This window comes from Notamacropus eugenii, chromosome 1 (genome assembly GCF_028372415.1).
Source record: "Notamacropus eugenii isolate mMacEug1 chromosome 1, mMacEug1.pri_v2, whole genome shotgun sequence".
Classification (NCBI taxonomy): Eukaryota; Metazoa; Chordata; class Mammalia; order Diprotodontia; family Macropodidae; genus Notamacropus; species Notamacropus eugenii.
Window position 1 is genome coordinate 293,365,023 of NC_092872.1, and position 13,160 is coordinate 293,378,182.

Consider the following 13,160-nt stretch of genomic DNA (forward strand, 5'->3'; position numbering starts at 1 on the left):
GAAAAGTGAGAGAGGGAGAGAGGGAAGGAAGGAGGGGAAAAGGGAGGGAAAGGGGGAGAAAGAGAAAGGGGTAAGGGAGAAGGGGAGAGAGAAAAGGGGGAAAGGGAAAGAGGAAGAAAAGGAAAAGGGGAGAGGGAAAAGGAAGGGGAGAAGGAGAGAAAGAAAAAGAGAATGAAGACAACTTAGGACTGAGCCTTGGAGTATCCATTCATGTATAGGAAGTCGGACGTGGATGTTGATCCATCAAAGGGAGCTGAGGAAGTTGAGTCAGACAGGTAGGAAGAGAGCCAAGAGAAAGCGTTGTCATTAAAGTTAGGGGGGGGCAGTGTCTAGGAGAGGAGATGGTGATCAGTGACATCAAAAGCTAAAGACAAGTTAAAGGGCTCCAAAAATGTTGCAGGATTTGACAATTAAGTAGAAGTTGGTCATCTTGGAGAGGCAAATCTTAGCCCTGGGTAGGGGCCATGAAAGGCAGAGAGGGCAGGCCAGTGGCTCACCTGACAAGTGCCCTGCACACAGACGTCCAGTTTGCCCGGCTCACACGGGGTCCCGTCCACCACTGCTTCCTTGTGTCTGTAGTAGAAGTTCTCCCCCTTGGGAATGCAGTTCAGCTCACACTTGTTGGCAGCTGGGGAGAGAAGAGGGAAGAAGATGCAATCCCAAAAGATGAGGTTTCTTTTCCTGCTCAGAACCCAAATGGCCTGTCCCTGTAGTTCCCTGAAAGCAGGTGCTTAATATGGCAACACTTGAATATTCCTTTAACTAGACCATCCAAATCCTAAGCCATGCTGAGTAAATAGAAATTTATCAAATAAAGACCTTATCAAACTCCCTCCTCCCAACATGTACACGAGCCATCTTCCTTCCTCTCTCCACTATAATTCCCTCTTCCTTTACCTTCCTTGGTAAAAGGGGACTAAGGAATTCCGGATTTTTCAAAACATGAGGACATCTTGAAGAGCTGCCTGACTGTTCTTAAATAGCTACCTAGTAGTATAATGGGGGAAAAGATCACAAATTTGGAGTCAAGAGACTTAGGTTTGAGTTCTGTCCCCAATACTTATTAGCCAAGTGATAACTTGGTAGTGAGACTCAGTTTCTCAGTCTATAAAATGGACAGAATAATATACACAGTATTTACCTCACAGGCCTGCTGTGGAACTCAAATAAAAAAATGAACATTATTTATACTGTATATATATGTACATTTTACATACGTGTGTATATGTATATGTGTGTGTGTGTGTGCGTAATTGTTTCAAATGTGTCCAATTCTTTGTGACCCCATTTGGAGTTTTCATGGCAAAGATACTGGAATGGTTTGCCATTTCCTGCTCCAGCTCATCTCATAGGTGAGGAAACTGCAGCAAACAGGGTTAAGTGTCTCGCCCAGGACCACACGGCTACTAAGTGTCTGATGCTGGATTTGAACTTAGGATGATGAGTTTTCCTGACTCCAGGCCCAGGGCTCTATCCACAATGATACCTAACTGCCCTATATATACACATACACATATACTATCATCTGTGTGTGTGTAGCTGCTATGTATTTCTATGTGTATGTGTGTGTATATACATAGATGTACATGTCTGATGTATTTATTTATTTATAAGTCAGATATCATCATTCTTCCTCCTGCTTTGAGGTAGAACAGCCCAGGCAGATTCTCATCGGTCCTATTTTCAAAGTCATTCAGAGATAGCAAAAAATCCTCTTCCCTTTATAAGAAAAATTATATTGGTTTGGGAGTTTCTCCTTCCTCGATGGGTCTCTGGTATTAGGAGACTTCCTACAGCCCTTGCTCCCATAGGTTATGGAGGGAGTCCTAGGGACCAGCAAACTTCCTGAGGAACAAGTATAGAAGTCCCAGGGCATTCCAAGGAAGCCCATGTTACTAAGCAGAGTCATCCATCCTAGCTCTTACCTCCATAATATGGAAACCATTTGTATCTCTTTCCTTGGAATTCCTCGCCATCAAATTCTGCACACTGCTCTGCTCGGAAATCTCGGGTGCCCTGAGGACAGCTCTGCAGGGGAGAAAGGAAGAGGAGAGGACATTATAGGATACTGTATTGTTGCTGGGAGACAAGGGGAAGAAGGGAGAATCCAATCAAATTCAAACCAACAAGCACGAACTAAAATGTCAGTCATGTGATGCACTGGGGATACCAAATACACCTATCCCTTCCACATCTTGACTTTCCCCATCACACTTTTGATATATCACAGGTCAGCCAAAGAAATTAAATGGGGAAAAAGCATAGCAAAACATGAAATAAAGAAAAAAATGGAAAGAAAAAAAGAAATTAAATGAGATTTTGGGGGGAGTTTTGCAGAAGCTGCAGATGACACAGAAAAAGTTTAGAAACATGGAAATGCATAAAATTTATGTATAGTATTGTATAATATCAACCCAAATTTTACAATAAGATACTGTAAATACCCCATAATAAAAACAAAAAAATTCAGACCTTCTCTTCTACAAAGGGAAGGCCAAAAAAATTTGATACAGATTTTCCAGATCATAGGGGTACTTTATCCCCTAACCCCCAAGATGTGGAAGGGATAACTGTAGTCCCTTCCAAGATACAGAAGCTTCTCTCAGAAGCTATTTCTCACCCAGCAGGCTGGGAAGCTAAAGAATGTAGTAGACAGTCCCACAATAGGGAAGATGAACTCCTAAATTCAATCTTCAGGCCTGACTTGCCACAGGGATTTTTTTAAGCTGTTCTAAATTTAACAAATACCAAATAAAATGTAGCCACAGGGATTTAAAACAACATAATTCCATGTGGAATCCTCCTCTACAATCATTCCCCCAAAGGATTCCTTTGCCTCTATCTTGTAAAATACTTGGAAGTTCTTCAGAGGAAAAACTGATAGGATGGGGGTAAGGCAGTGAAATCAAAATCTTCATCATCAAGTTATTGTCTCAGTAACTCGGTAAGGGTGGCAGCAGCCCAAAACACCAACAGACATGCCTGAGGGGTATAGCAACGGACTTGTTCCCTCTTTTATCCAAGCTCCTAGCAAAAACTGTAACAGCTTCTAGTTGCCCTTGTTGGAGGCCTGGCTCTGGTCTTTGCTGCATCTCCAATGGTGTGGTAGGACCTCAAGATTAAAAAGAGGGTGTGGAAATACTACCCTGATGATGGAGGGCTTACCCAACTCTTGCAGGAGATAAAACTGCTTAATAAAGGAGAGAAGAAATGTGAGTCCCAAAGCAGCTTACCTCAGTGTTGCATGAACGATAATTTCGGCTGGGTCCAATACAGCTGGAGCCTCCGTCTCTCCTAAGAGACAAGCCCACACAATTAAGTGGTAATCTGTCCATCTTTCCACCCAGTGCAGTGCCCACGAAACCCTCTTGCTCCTTCCTCAGACAGATGGATCTAGAAGTCTATTCTTTGGGTAGCCATAATCTACTTAGTAATATTTTAATTATTCTCCCCCCCACCCCCCAATATTTCTCTGCATTGTAAGGGAGGGTTTATGGGGAAAGGAATGGGAGACAAGCATGAGGTAGTAGAAAGAATTTACTGGTTCTTGAGTCAAAGGACCTGGGCTCAAATCTCACCTCTGTGCCTCCTTAGACAAATCACTTAACTTCCCTGGGCTTTAGTTTCCTCATCTGTAAAATGGGAATGATGATCTAGGTGCTCTGAAGTTATGATCCCAAGAGTCATTGAGAGGTAACAATAATTTTTCAAAAGCATTAAATAAATAAAAACACAGATATATACATAAAGATACTTGTATATGTATATTATACACATATGTAAAATTTTCTATTTATATTTACTTATAGATTAAGGTTTAGATGATAGAAAGTTGACTTTGGTGCCTAAAACACTTGCATTTAACTCTGTCCTCTGACACATAATGGTTAGGTGACCTTGGGTAAGTCATTCAACTTCTGAAGGCTCTTTTCTAAAATTATAAGTTGAAAAGAAGGTGCTATCTGCATTGGTAAACAGAGTTCCCTCACTTGGAGTTCCCTAGATCTAAGAAATCCCAGATACAGTCTTCTTCTCTTTAACTCACTGTTTAAAAAAAAAAAAATGCCTGCCTAGCCAAAACATGGGCATATGTTTTGTATGACTGCACATGTATAACCTATATAAAATTGCTTGCTTTCTCAAAGAAGGGAGAAGGGAAAGAATTTGAAACTCAAAAATTTTTAAAAACGAATATTAAAAATTATTCTTACATGTAATTGGGGAAAAATAAAACGTTAAATTAAAACAAGAGTACATTTTTTAAAAATGCCTAGCCAAGTGTTTTCCCCAGCCTGGCAGACAGATTCTGAGATTCTGACTCTAATTTTTTTCATGGGAACCAAAAATAATTTCTCTCTCCTGAAGTCTGTCAGACAGTTGGCATTTGTGGGGTGTCTGCTATGAGCACAGCGCTGTACCCACAGATACGGTGACTAGGGAAAGAAATATCCATGAAAGACTTAGTTTCTGCTCATTAGGATCAAAGAGACTTTTAAAATGTCTGGGCCTGCGATTACATTACCAGGGAACCCCGGTGAGGAAGCACCTTGTACCAATACGATCAGCATTATATCATCTTAAAGAGCTATGTGAAAAGCAAGCTACTTCCTGACCAGGGAGTCAGGGGCAAGACTGAAAGACAAGCCTTCCTGAATCAAAGGAATGTCAAGAGTGAATTTAACAAAAGAGGAAACTAAGGCAATTCTCCACACAAGATAACAGTTTATTAATAGGACACTGAACTTATTAATAAAGGGATCTCTGGCCTGCCTCCATTTGTGCCAAAAGACCCAGAGTGAGGGGCAACAGGGTGTTTTAAACCTAGGTGTTATCTTCCTTCTGATTGGCCTAACAAGTGCATCATTTGGACCTCCCCTGGCAAAAGGCAAGGCAATCCCAAAGGGTGGACATTTTAATGAGGAGGTGGGTTTAATAATTCTTGGCCCCTCCCTAGTGCTTTTTGTCCCCTACATCCCAATTCTCAAGTGAAAAGATTAATTTGTAGCTAGGGAAAGTGGGTTGGCCTTAGAGATGTAGCTGGCTAATTACGTCCCTCTCCAACACTTCTGGAATGCTAGTTGCTTTATAAGACCCAGTTGCCTCCAGCAATCTTGGCTAGAAAAACCATCCCAATCAGGATTTCCCCAGCCTAGTCTCCTTGCAAACCAAGTTATCTCCAATTTGGAGTAAAGAAACGCAAGGACAAGGGACTTGTCTCCTGGGGAGGGCCTCTCAAGCTGGCTTCTGTTCACCCAGTAAACAGAACTGAGGGTTCCACTTGGGAGGGGTCTAGCCCAAGATGGTTAACACAGATGCCTTGGGGGCTGGGAGTGATCACATTGCTAAATCAGGCCCTTCAGAAACTCCCTACCCTAGATAAGTAGGGTCTGACAAAATAGCAAAAAAGATGTATTACAGAAAATATTAATTTTCCTCAGGCAGAATACAAAAAAAAATTGTAACCATACAAAGTACTCTGTAAGCATAATTTTTTGAAAGACATGGTGAAATGAATGGAACATTGAAACAACGTTAAGACCTATGTTCAAAACTGGCCTGAGATAGGCACTAGCTGTATGACCCTGGCCAAGTCACTTGACTTCAATTTCCTCATCTTTGAAGATGTAGATGGGCAGCTAGGTGGCTCAGTAGATAGTGTGCTGCATCTGGAGTTAGGAAGACCCCTCTTCAAATCTGGCCTCAAACACTTATTAGCTGTGTGACCCTGGGCAAGTCACTTTACCCTCAAACTGAGTTTGCCTCAGTTTTCTCATCTGTCCAATGAGCTACAGAAGGAAATGACAAATTACTCCAACACTTTTGCCAAGAAAACCCCAAATGGGGTCACGAAGAGTCAGACATGAGTAAATAACTGAATGATGACAAAGAATTATATAAAATTCTGTTATTTCTTTTAGATCCCCTTTAGCATCTAGCACAGTAAATACTGCGTAAATATCTATTGATCTGAACTGAGAAGCATCTGAACTTGACAAAAGAAACTTGAGGCAGAGAAAGCTAGAGAAACAAAGTACCTATGAAAATAGAAGACATTGGAGTAAAAATATGGACTTGATTTACAAAAAAATATCCATTTATACAATCTCCTGGAGCATAAAGTGAGATCTGCTTATCTTAACACTGACTCTTGCTTCATAATCATAATAGGTGAATCAGGAAACCAATAATTAATCTGAGATGTCATAGTTTACTAATGAGGATGTTTCTGAAAATTTAATCGGAAATTTCAGTACCTCCGGGAGTAGCAATGTCGCTCCTGGAAACTGACGCCCCCACCACAGGTCCTGCTGCATGGGCTCCACTCTCCCCAGTTGCTCCAGCCTTCGTTTTGTCTTCTCACCTTTCTTGCCTGATGGGAAAGAAATACCCAGGAGGGTGAAGCAGTTGGCTAAGGTGAGCCTCTGCATCCACTAGAACAAGGATGGAAAAGTTCTGGGGGACTAAAAAGGGACTCAGACTAGAGAGGGGGGGGTCCCAGAATAGCTACAGCACTTGGAGTGAAACAAGGCAGTCATGTATACAATAATATCTACAATATAAGGAGAAACAACTTTGAGAAATTTGAGACCTTTGATCAAATTCAATGACCAGTCAAGATTCCAGAGGATCAAGGAAGACATGACCTCAATGAGGAAGCGATGACCTCAAGATGCAGGGTACAACATTCATTTTCAGATACAAACAATGTGGGAATTTGTTTTGTTTTACTATATTTCCTTGTGACAAGGTTTGTTTTTTTTTCTTTTTTCCATTGGTGAGGAGACCAAGGTGGGGGATAGGGATAAGGAAGAAAAGAAAGAAAGAAAAATAAGATGGTCATTGCAGCATATTTCTAAGACGTGCCAAAAAAAAAATTACAGAAAAGAGAGGGAAAGTTAGAAAGAGAACCAGAGAAGCTGAACAGCTTTGAAAGCTATAGGTTGAACATAAAAAGAAAAGCAAGTTGTAACAGATATAACAGATAAATGCACATAATCCTCTTATTCTGTTCTGCTTTGTATTTGAAAATGTCCATTTCATTTGATGTTTTTAATTCCAAGTTAAAATAATTTTTTGAACGATGATGTCACTTTTACAACACTAATGTTTGCAAAGGATTGTTAGGTAGTGCATTAGATAGAGCACTGGGTTTGGAATCAGGAAGACTCACCTTCCTGAGTGCTCATCTGGCCTCAGACACTTACTAGCTGTGTGACCCTGGCCAAGTCACTTAACTTAACACTTAACTCAGTTTCTTCATCTGCAATAATGAGCTGGAGAAGGAAATGGCAAATCACTTCATTGTCTTTGCCAAGAAACTCCCACTTGGGGTCACAAAGAGTGGGATAGGACTGAAAAACCACCAGAGTTTGCCAAACACTCTGCATGTCATTAATAACTAAAGACAATCATCTCATTGATTCTATTTTTGATTATCATTACTGATCACCATCTTAGAGATGAGAAAACTGAGGCAAAAGAGAGGTTTAAGTAATTTGCCCAGGGGTCACTTAGCTAGTATCTGAGGCAGGATTTGTACCCAGGTCTTCTTGCCTCCAAGTCAACCATTCCATCCCCTGTGCCCCTGTATCACCAAAGCATCATCCCAACTGTATGTAGAACATGAGGAAATCTAGGGACAGCTAAGTGGTGCAGTGGAGAGAGCGCCAGATCTAGAGTCAGGAAGACCTGAGTTCAAATCCTACTCATCATGATTCAAGGGCTACATAAAGACCAGCCTGCCAAGCACTTGAAATTACCATTATCAGTCATTCCTTTGAGCCAAAGTAATGTCTCCAGAAGGCCCAGACAAAATCATAACCATGGAATCTTAAGAATCAGAAGGGTCCATGGAAGTCATCTGACCAAGGGCAGAAGAAGAGACATATTTAAGGCCACACCCAACTTGCGGTGTATTTGCTTGACTACAAAGCTTATTTGTGACAAGGAAAAACCTTTTTTTTCTTTTTTATAGGAAGGTTAGGGATAACAACACCAACAAAAAAAGAAAAGAAAATCAATGAAGCATTTTTAAAATGCACAAAAACGAATAGAAGGAGATTCCAAGGCAAACACGGATAAGCCAAGCACCTTTGGAATGAATTATGTGTGAATATGCATATATGTATACACATACATATATTACATGCATATATTATACCATGCAGATGTACATTATGTTACATATGTTGTATGTAAATTATCAATATATGTCTAGGATATACGTGTATCATGTGTACACTGTGTAATTTATACAACGTACATGCATGTATAATATACATGTGTACCCCCAAGAAGGGAAAAGCACCCATTTGTACAAAAATATTTATAGCAGCTCTTTTTGTGATGGCTAAGAACTGGAAATGAAGAGGATGCCTATCAAACAGGGAGTGGCTAAACAAGCTGTGGTATATGATTGTGATGGAATATTATTGTGCTGTAAGAAATAACAAGCAAGATGATTTCAGAAAAACCTGGAAAGACTTTCAGGAACTGCTGCAAAGCAAAGTAAGTAGAACCAAGGGGGTGTTATATAAATAACAGCAATATTGTACAATGAAAAACTATTAACAAATTAGCTTCTCTCAGCAATACAATATTCTAAGACAATTCCAAAGGACTCATGATGACGCACTCTCTCTACCTCCAAAGAAACAGCTGATGTAATCTGAATACAAACTGAAGCATGGTGTTTCTCTCTTTCTTATACTTGTCTTCTTATACAAAATGACTAATATGGAAATGTTTTACATGACTATACATGTATAAACCATATTGGATTGCTTACCGTCTCAGGGAGGAGAGAGAGAAGAGAAGGAAGAAAGGAGAGATAGAATTTGGAACTCTCTGAGAGAAATGATTATTAATAACCAATTAATACTGGGGAGAACCAGGGGCTTTTTTTCCTCTATTTCCTCAAAGATCAGTCCTTGTGAAGGACATTGCTGATAGAAGAGATGGCTCAGATCCTTTGAGTACATGTTTCTTGCCTCTCTCAACTAGAAGACCTTACAAAGAGAATCTAACCTAGGTGAATTCTGATCCATTGTGTTTTGTCTAGATTGTCAGGTAGGCTGGGTGTAGAGATAATGTCCAAAAGTGACATGTTCAGAGTCACATCCCCAGCCCCTCATTAGAATAAACCCACCTCTTATTATAATATTCATTCTTTCATTGTTAACCAATTGTTAACCAATCAGATTGATTCCTCCCTCCTTTGCAGGGATAGTTGTAGAACATAACTTACTATCGGACTTCGGTCAATGTGTAGGTTAATTTTGCTGAACCAAATTTTTTCTTTTTTCTTTTTATTCTGTTATGAACAAAGGATGTCTTGCTAAATCCAGGAGATGTTGGGTGTTGAGGTGTATTCAGAAATTCAGGCAATTTTTTTTTCAAAGCTTTAGAAATTTTTAAAGGAAATGTGATCTGGAATAGTAAAATATTTTCTAAACCCAAATTCACGTTGTTCAAGATCCTGTTTTACCACATTCAGAAAGTAGAGCTGACTTGCCTAGGGACACATAACAAGTCTGAGGTGGAATTAGAATTCAGTGATTGAGACATAAGGGGCTATTTGCTTAAGCTGACAAATGTCTGGTCTTCCGGTACTCAGAAAGCTGTATCTTAGTTTTCCAGGCACATTCCTATGCCCAAGGCAAGGTGCAAGAATAACTTTTGGTGTGTTGTTTTTAGACTCTCCAGGTCAGCTGCCTTGATACTTCAACGTGATTATGGAATTCCCAGTGCTGATGGGTGCAGATTGCCCTCCAATGCCATGCAAGCTTTTTCCTCATCCTTTCAAAAATGCTCTATGGGGGAGCCACTGAGCATATTAAAAGTCTTCCTCTGAGTCTCTTGGAGTAATCCCCATCCTGCTCAAAGTAACTCAAATTCCTCCTTCATAATCTGCCCCTCCCCACATGTTCAGTCTTCTTGCATTTTATATCCACACCTACCTACCCTCATGTACTCATTAATCCAGTGGCATTCCTCCAACAAGATACTTCATCTCATGGCTCAGAGTATTCTAACTGGCTGTCTCCCATGCATGGAAGTCTCCTCCTCTTCCTCATTTCTTCCTCCTGGTTTCCCTGAAGTTTCAGCTAAAATCTACCTTCTACAGGAGACCTTTCCCAATCCCTTTTAATTCCAGTACCTTCCCTCTGTTGATTAACTCCAATTTTTCCTGTATCTATCTTCTTTGTACATACTTTGCTTGCATGTTGTCTTCTCCATTAGACTCGGAGCTTCCTGAGGGTAAGACTATCTTTTTGCCTTTCTCTGTATCCTCAGGGCTTAATAACCTGGCATACAGTAGGCACTTAATAAATGTTTATTGACTGTCTTCTTACATTTTCCTCCTTTACACACACTATTATCCAGCTACATTGGCCTATTTGCAATTTATTCCTCAGAAGGGACAGTTCAGCTCTATTTGGTTCGCCATGTCTAAAATGCTCTGTTCCCTCAAGCAAAACTTCTTCCTTTCTCTGGCTTTCTTTAAGATTCAATTCAAGCCCCACTTTCTGCAGGAGTTCTTTCCTGGTCCCCTCCTCCCCAACCGCCAGTGCCTCCCCCTCTCAGATTACCTGCTGTCTACTCCGTATATATCTTGTACATATGTAATAATTATATTTTGTCTCCCGACAAAAGACATCTAGTGGTGATATGGACAAAGTGCTGGGCTTAGAGTTAGGCAGACCTTAGCTGAAATTCCAACTCAAACACTTTTTGGTTGTGGGACCCTGAACAAGTCACTTAACCTCTGCCTCAGTTTCCTCAACTGTAAAATGGGTTATTGTGAGCATCAAACGAGTTAACATTTATAAAGTGCTGAGCACAGTGCCTGGCACATGGTAAATGCTACATGAATGCAGATTCCCTTCCCTTCCCCAGTAGATTGTGAGCTTCTTGAAGGCAGATACTTTTTTGTCTTTCTTTGTACCCCTGGTGTTGAGCTGACACATAGTAAGTGCTCAATAAATGTTTGTTGATTGACTAACTATACAAATAGAGAATAGAACTGTTGTTGTTCAATTGTGTCTGACTCTTTGTGACCCCATTTGAGATTTTCTTGATGAAGACACTGGAGTCATTTGCCATTTCCTTCTCCAACTCATTTTACAGGTGGGGAAACTGAGGCAAACAAGGAGAAACAACTTGACCAGGGTCACAAAGACCATACATGTCCAAGGTCACATTTGACCTCAAGAAGCTGAGTCTTCCTGATTCCCATCCCTATGTTCTGACCACTGCACCACCTAGCTGACCAAGAGCATACACAAATTGTCCATCAACTAACCAAATTATACTACACCAAGATTAAAGATCTGGTGGAAGGTAAAGAGCCTTGGACTTGGAAGAAAGAATGCCCGGATTTAAAACCTGCCTTTGCCCCTGTGTGACCATAGTCAAATCAAGTTCTACTTGAGACCTGAATTTCTCCATCTACAAAATGGGCATAATGATATTTGAACAACTTACATTCCTGTGTTTCTATGAGGCTCAAATAAGATGATGCAGATAAATACCTTTGTTACCATAAAGTGTTTTTGATATATAATTTTTTGAACTTGGCAAACATAAACATCTCCAAATGCAAAAAGCAGAAAATAAGGATTATAAATGAAACCACAAATCTCTATTACATGCAGCTTCTACTTCTTTTCAAATTTTTCTAATAAATTCAATTATAAAATTCAAAATGTTATAATCAGTTCAATTGGATTCTGCTTCTCTATGTCTCCCTCTGAACCTGCTTCTGTTCTCTTCAGTGATTTTTTTTTAAAAAGCCGTAATAAATTTTTTCTTTCCTTTTTTTTTTGACATTCCTATTTCTAGCTCCCCCTTCCCTTCCAAAATGTCTACAATTAAAAAAAAATAGTTAACAAACATAATTAAGAAAAAAATCTATATGTGAGGCATATCCAAAAATGTATATCTCAACGTACACCTTGGGTCCCTCCAACTTCTCTAGCCACAAAGCATTGTATAAATGTGATTTATGATGATTTTTATTTATGGACGTATCCCAGGTCAACTGATGTGTATCCATATCTACCCCCAATATACCAAAAATATGAAATCCTTGATTATATTCTGTAATAAGTCATTTTGGTACATTCTCTTCCTGGGCTCAACTACTCGACTCTGACTCACCCTTACTCACCCTCCAGGGCCTACTCCACAACCAAACCCCTACTCTGGAATCTACCACCATTATCATTTCTGCCTGCTCAGTTCTAAGCTTGTCTCACACAGACACACAGACACACAGGCACACACACACAAAACCTGCCTCTACTCTCAATTACAAGTTTAAAATCTGAAGTCAAAGGGGATAGAGGAGTCCTATAGGGCTTGGACAGTCAATGAGCCTGGAGATTGATTGCCCAAGCCCTACTGGGCTCAGCCTCCATGTTGATAATGAGCTGCAGCCAAGAGATAGGGTCTAATCATGTGGCAGGATGAATTCTAGACTGAGAAGGAGTATCTTAAGTTTATTACCTCAGAAAATCTCTTCCTTGCCTTTGTTTCAGTTTTCTCAAGAGTCAGGAAGACATCCCATCTCAGACTTTGGGCAAGCTATGTGACCTCATCTGGGCCTTAAGTGCCTTCATCCTTAAAATAAGGGGGGGGGTTCAACTCTAATCTCTAAGGTGTCTTCCAGCTATCAATCTACAACCCTATGATCCCCATGACCTCTGTATGTTGGGAAGCCCAATGAGTCATTTTTTAAAGGTCTTAAAGTAAACAGAACCATAATGGTTTACACAATGACCGTAATGATGTAGAGAAAAAAGCAAAGAAGATTTCAGAATTCTGCTCAACATAATTCAACTTGATATAGCTCTGGCCTCTAGGGGGAGAAGTGGTTTATAACAGGCTCAGAGTCCTAATCCTAAATCATTCGTTTTCAGCCTTGGCCAAGGGTTGATTTGTATTACTTGACTGTACTTTGTTAGAATTAGGGAGGGAAGAGAAGAGGACTTCTGGAAAACAGGAATGCTGTGAGAAAAGAGCATCCAAAAAAAATTGCTTTTTATTTTTTTTAACAGAGGGCTTGAGGTACAAAGAGAAGAATAAGGAAGTTTGATATAACCTGAGTCTCATACAGTACCTCCTGGGAAAGACAACTGAGTGGTAAGGAAGGCTTG

General features: G+C 40.2%; 1 protein-coding gene across 2 annotated transcripts in view; it reads right to left on the reverse strand.

Annotated features, from left to right (window-relative positions):
- The window catches only part of PAPLN (papilin, proteoglycan like sulfated glycoprotein), an 85,781-nt gene that overhangs the window by 54,703 nt on the left and 17,918 nt on the right, over positions 1-13,160 (reverse strand). For both annotated transcript variants that reach the window (XM_072629188.1, XM_072629187.1), the window contains exons 3-6: positions 6,255-6,370; positions 3,234-3,294; positions 1,926-2,028; positions 498-628 (exon numbers count right to left, since the gene is read on the reverse strand). In XM_072629188.1, the coding sequence (XP_072485289.1) occupies positions 498-628; positions 1,926-2,028; positions 3,234-3,294; positions 6,255-6,370 (411 nt within the window). The remainder of the gene's footprint in view (positions 1-497; positions 629-1,925; positions 2,029-3,233; positions 3,295-6,254; positions 6,371-13,160) is intronic.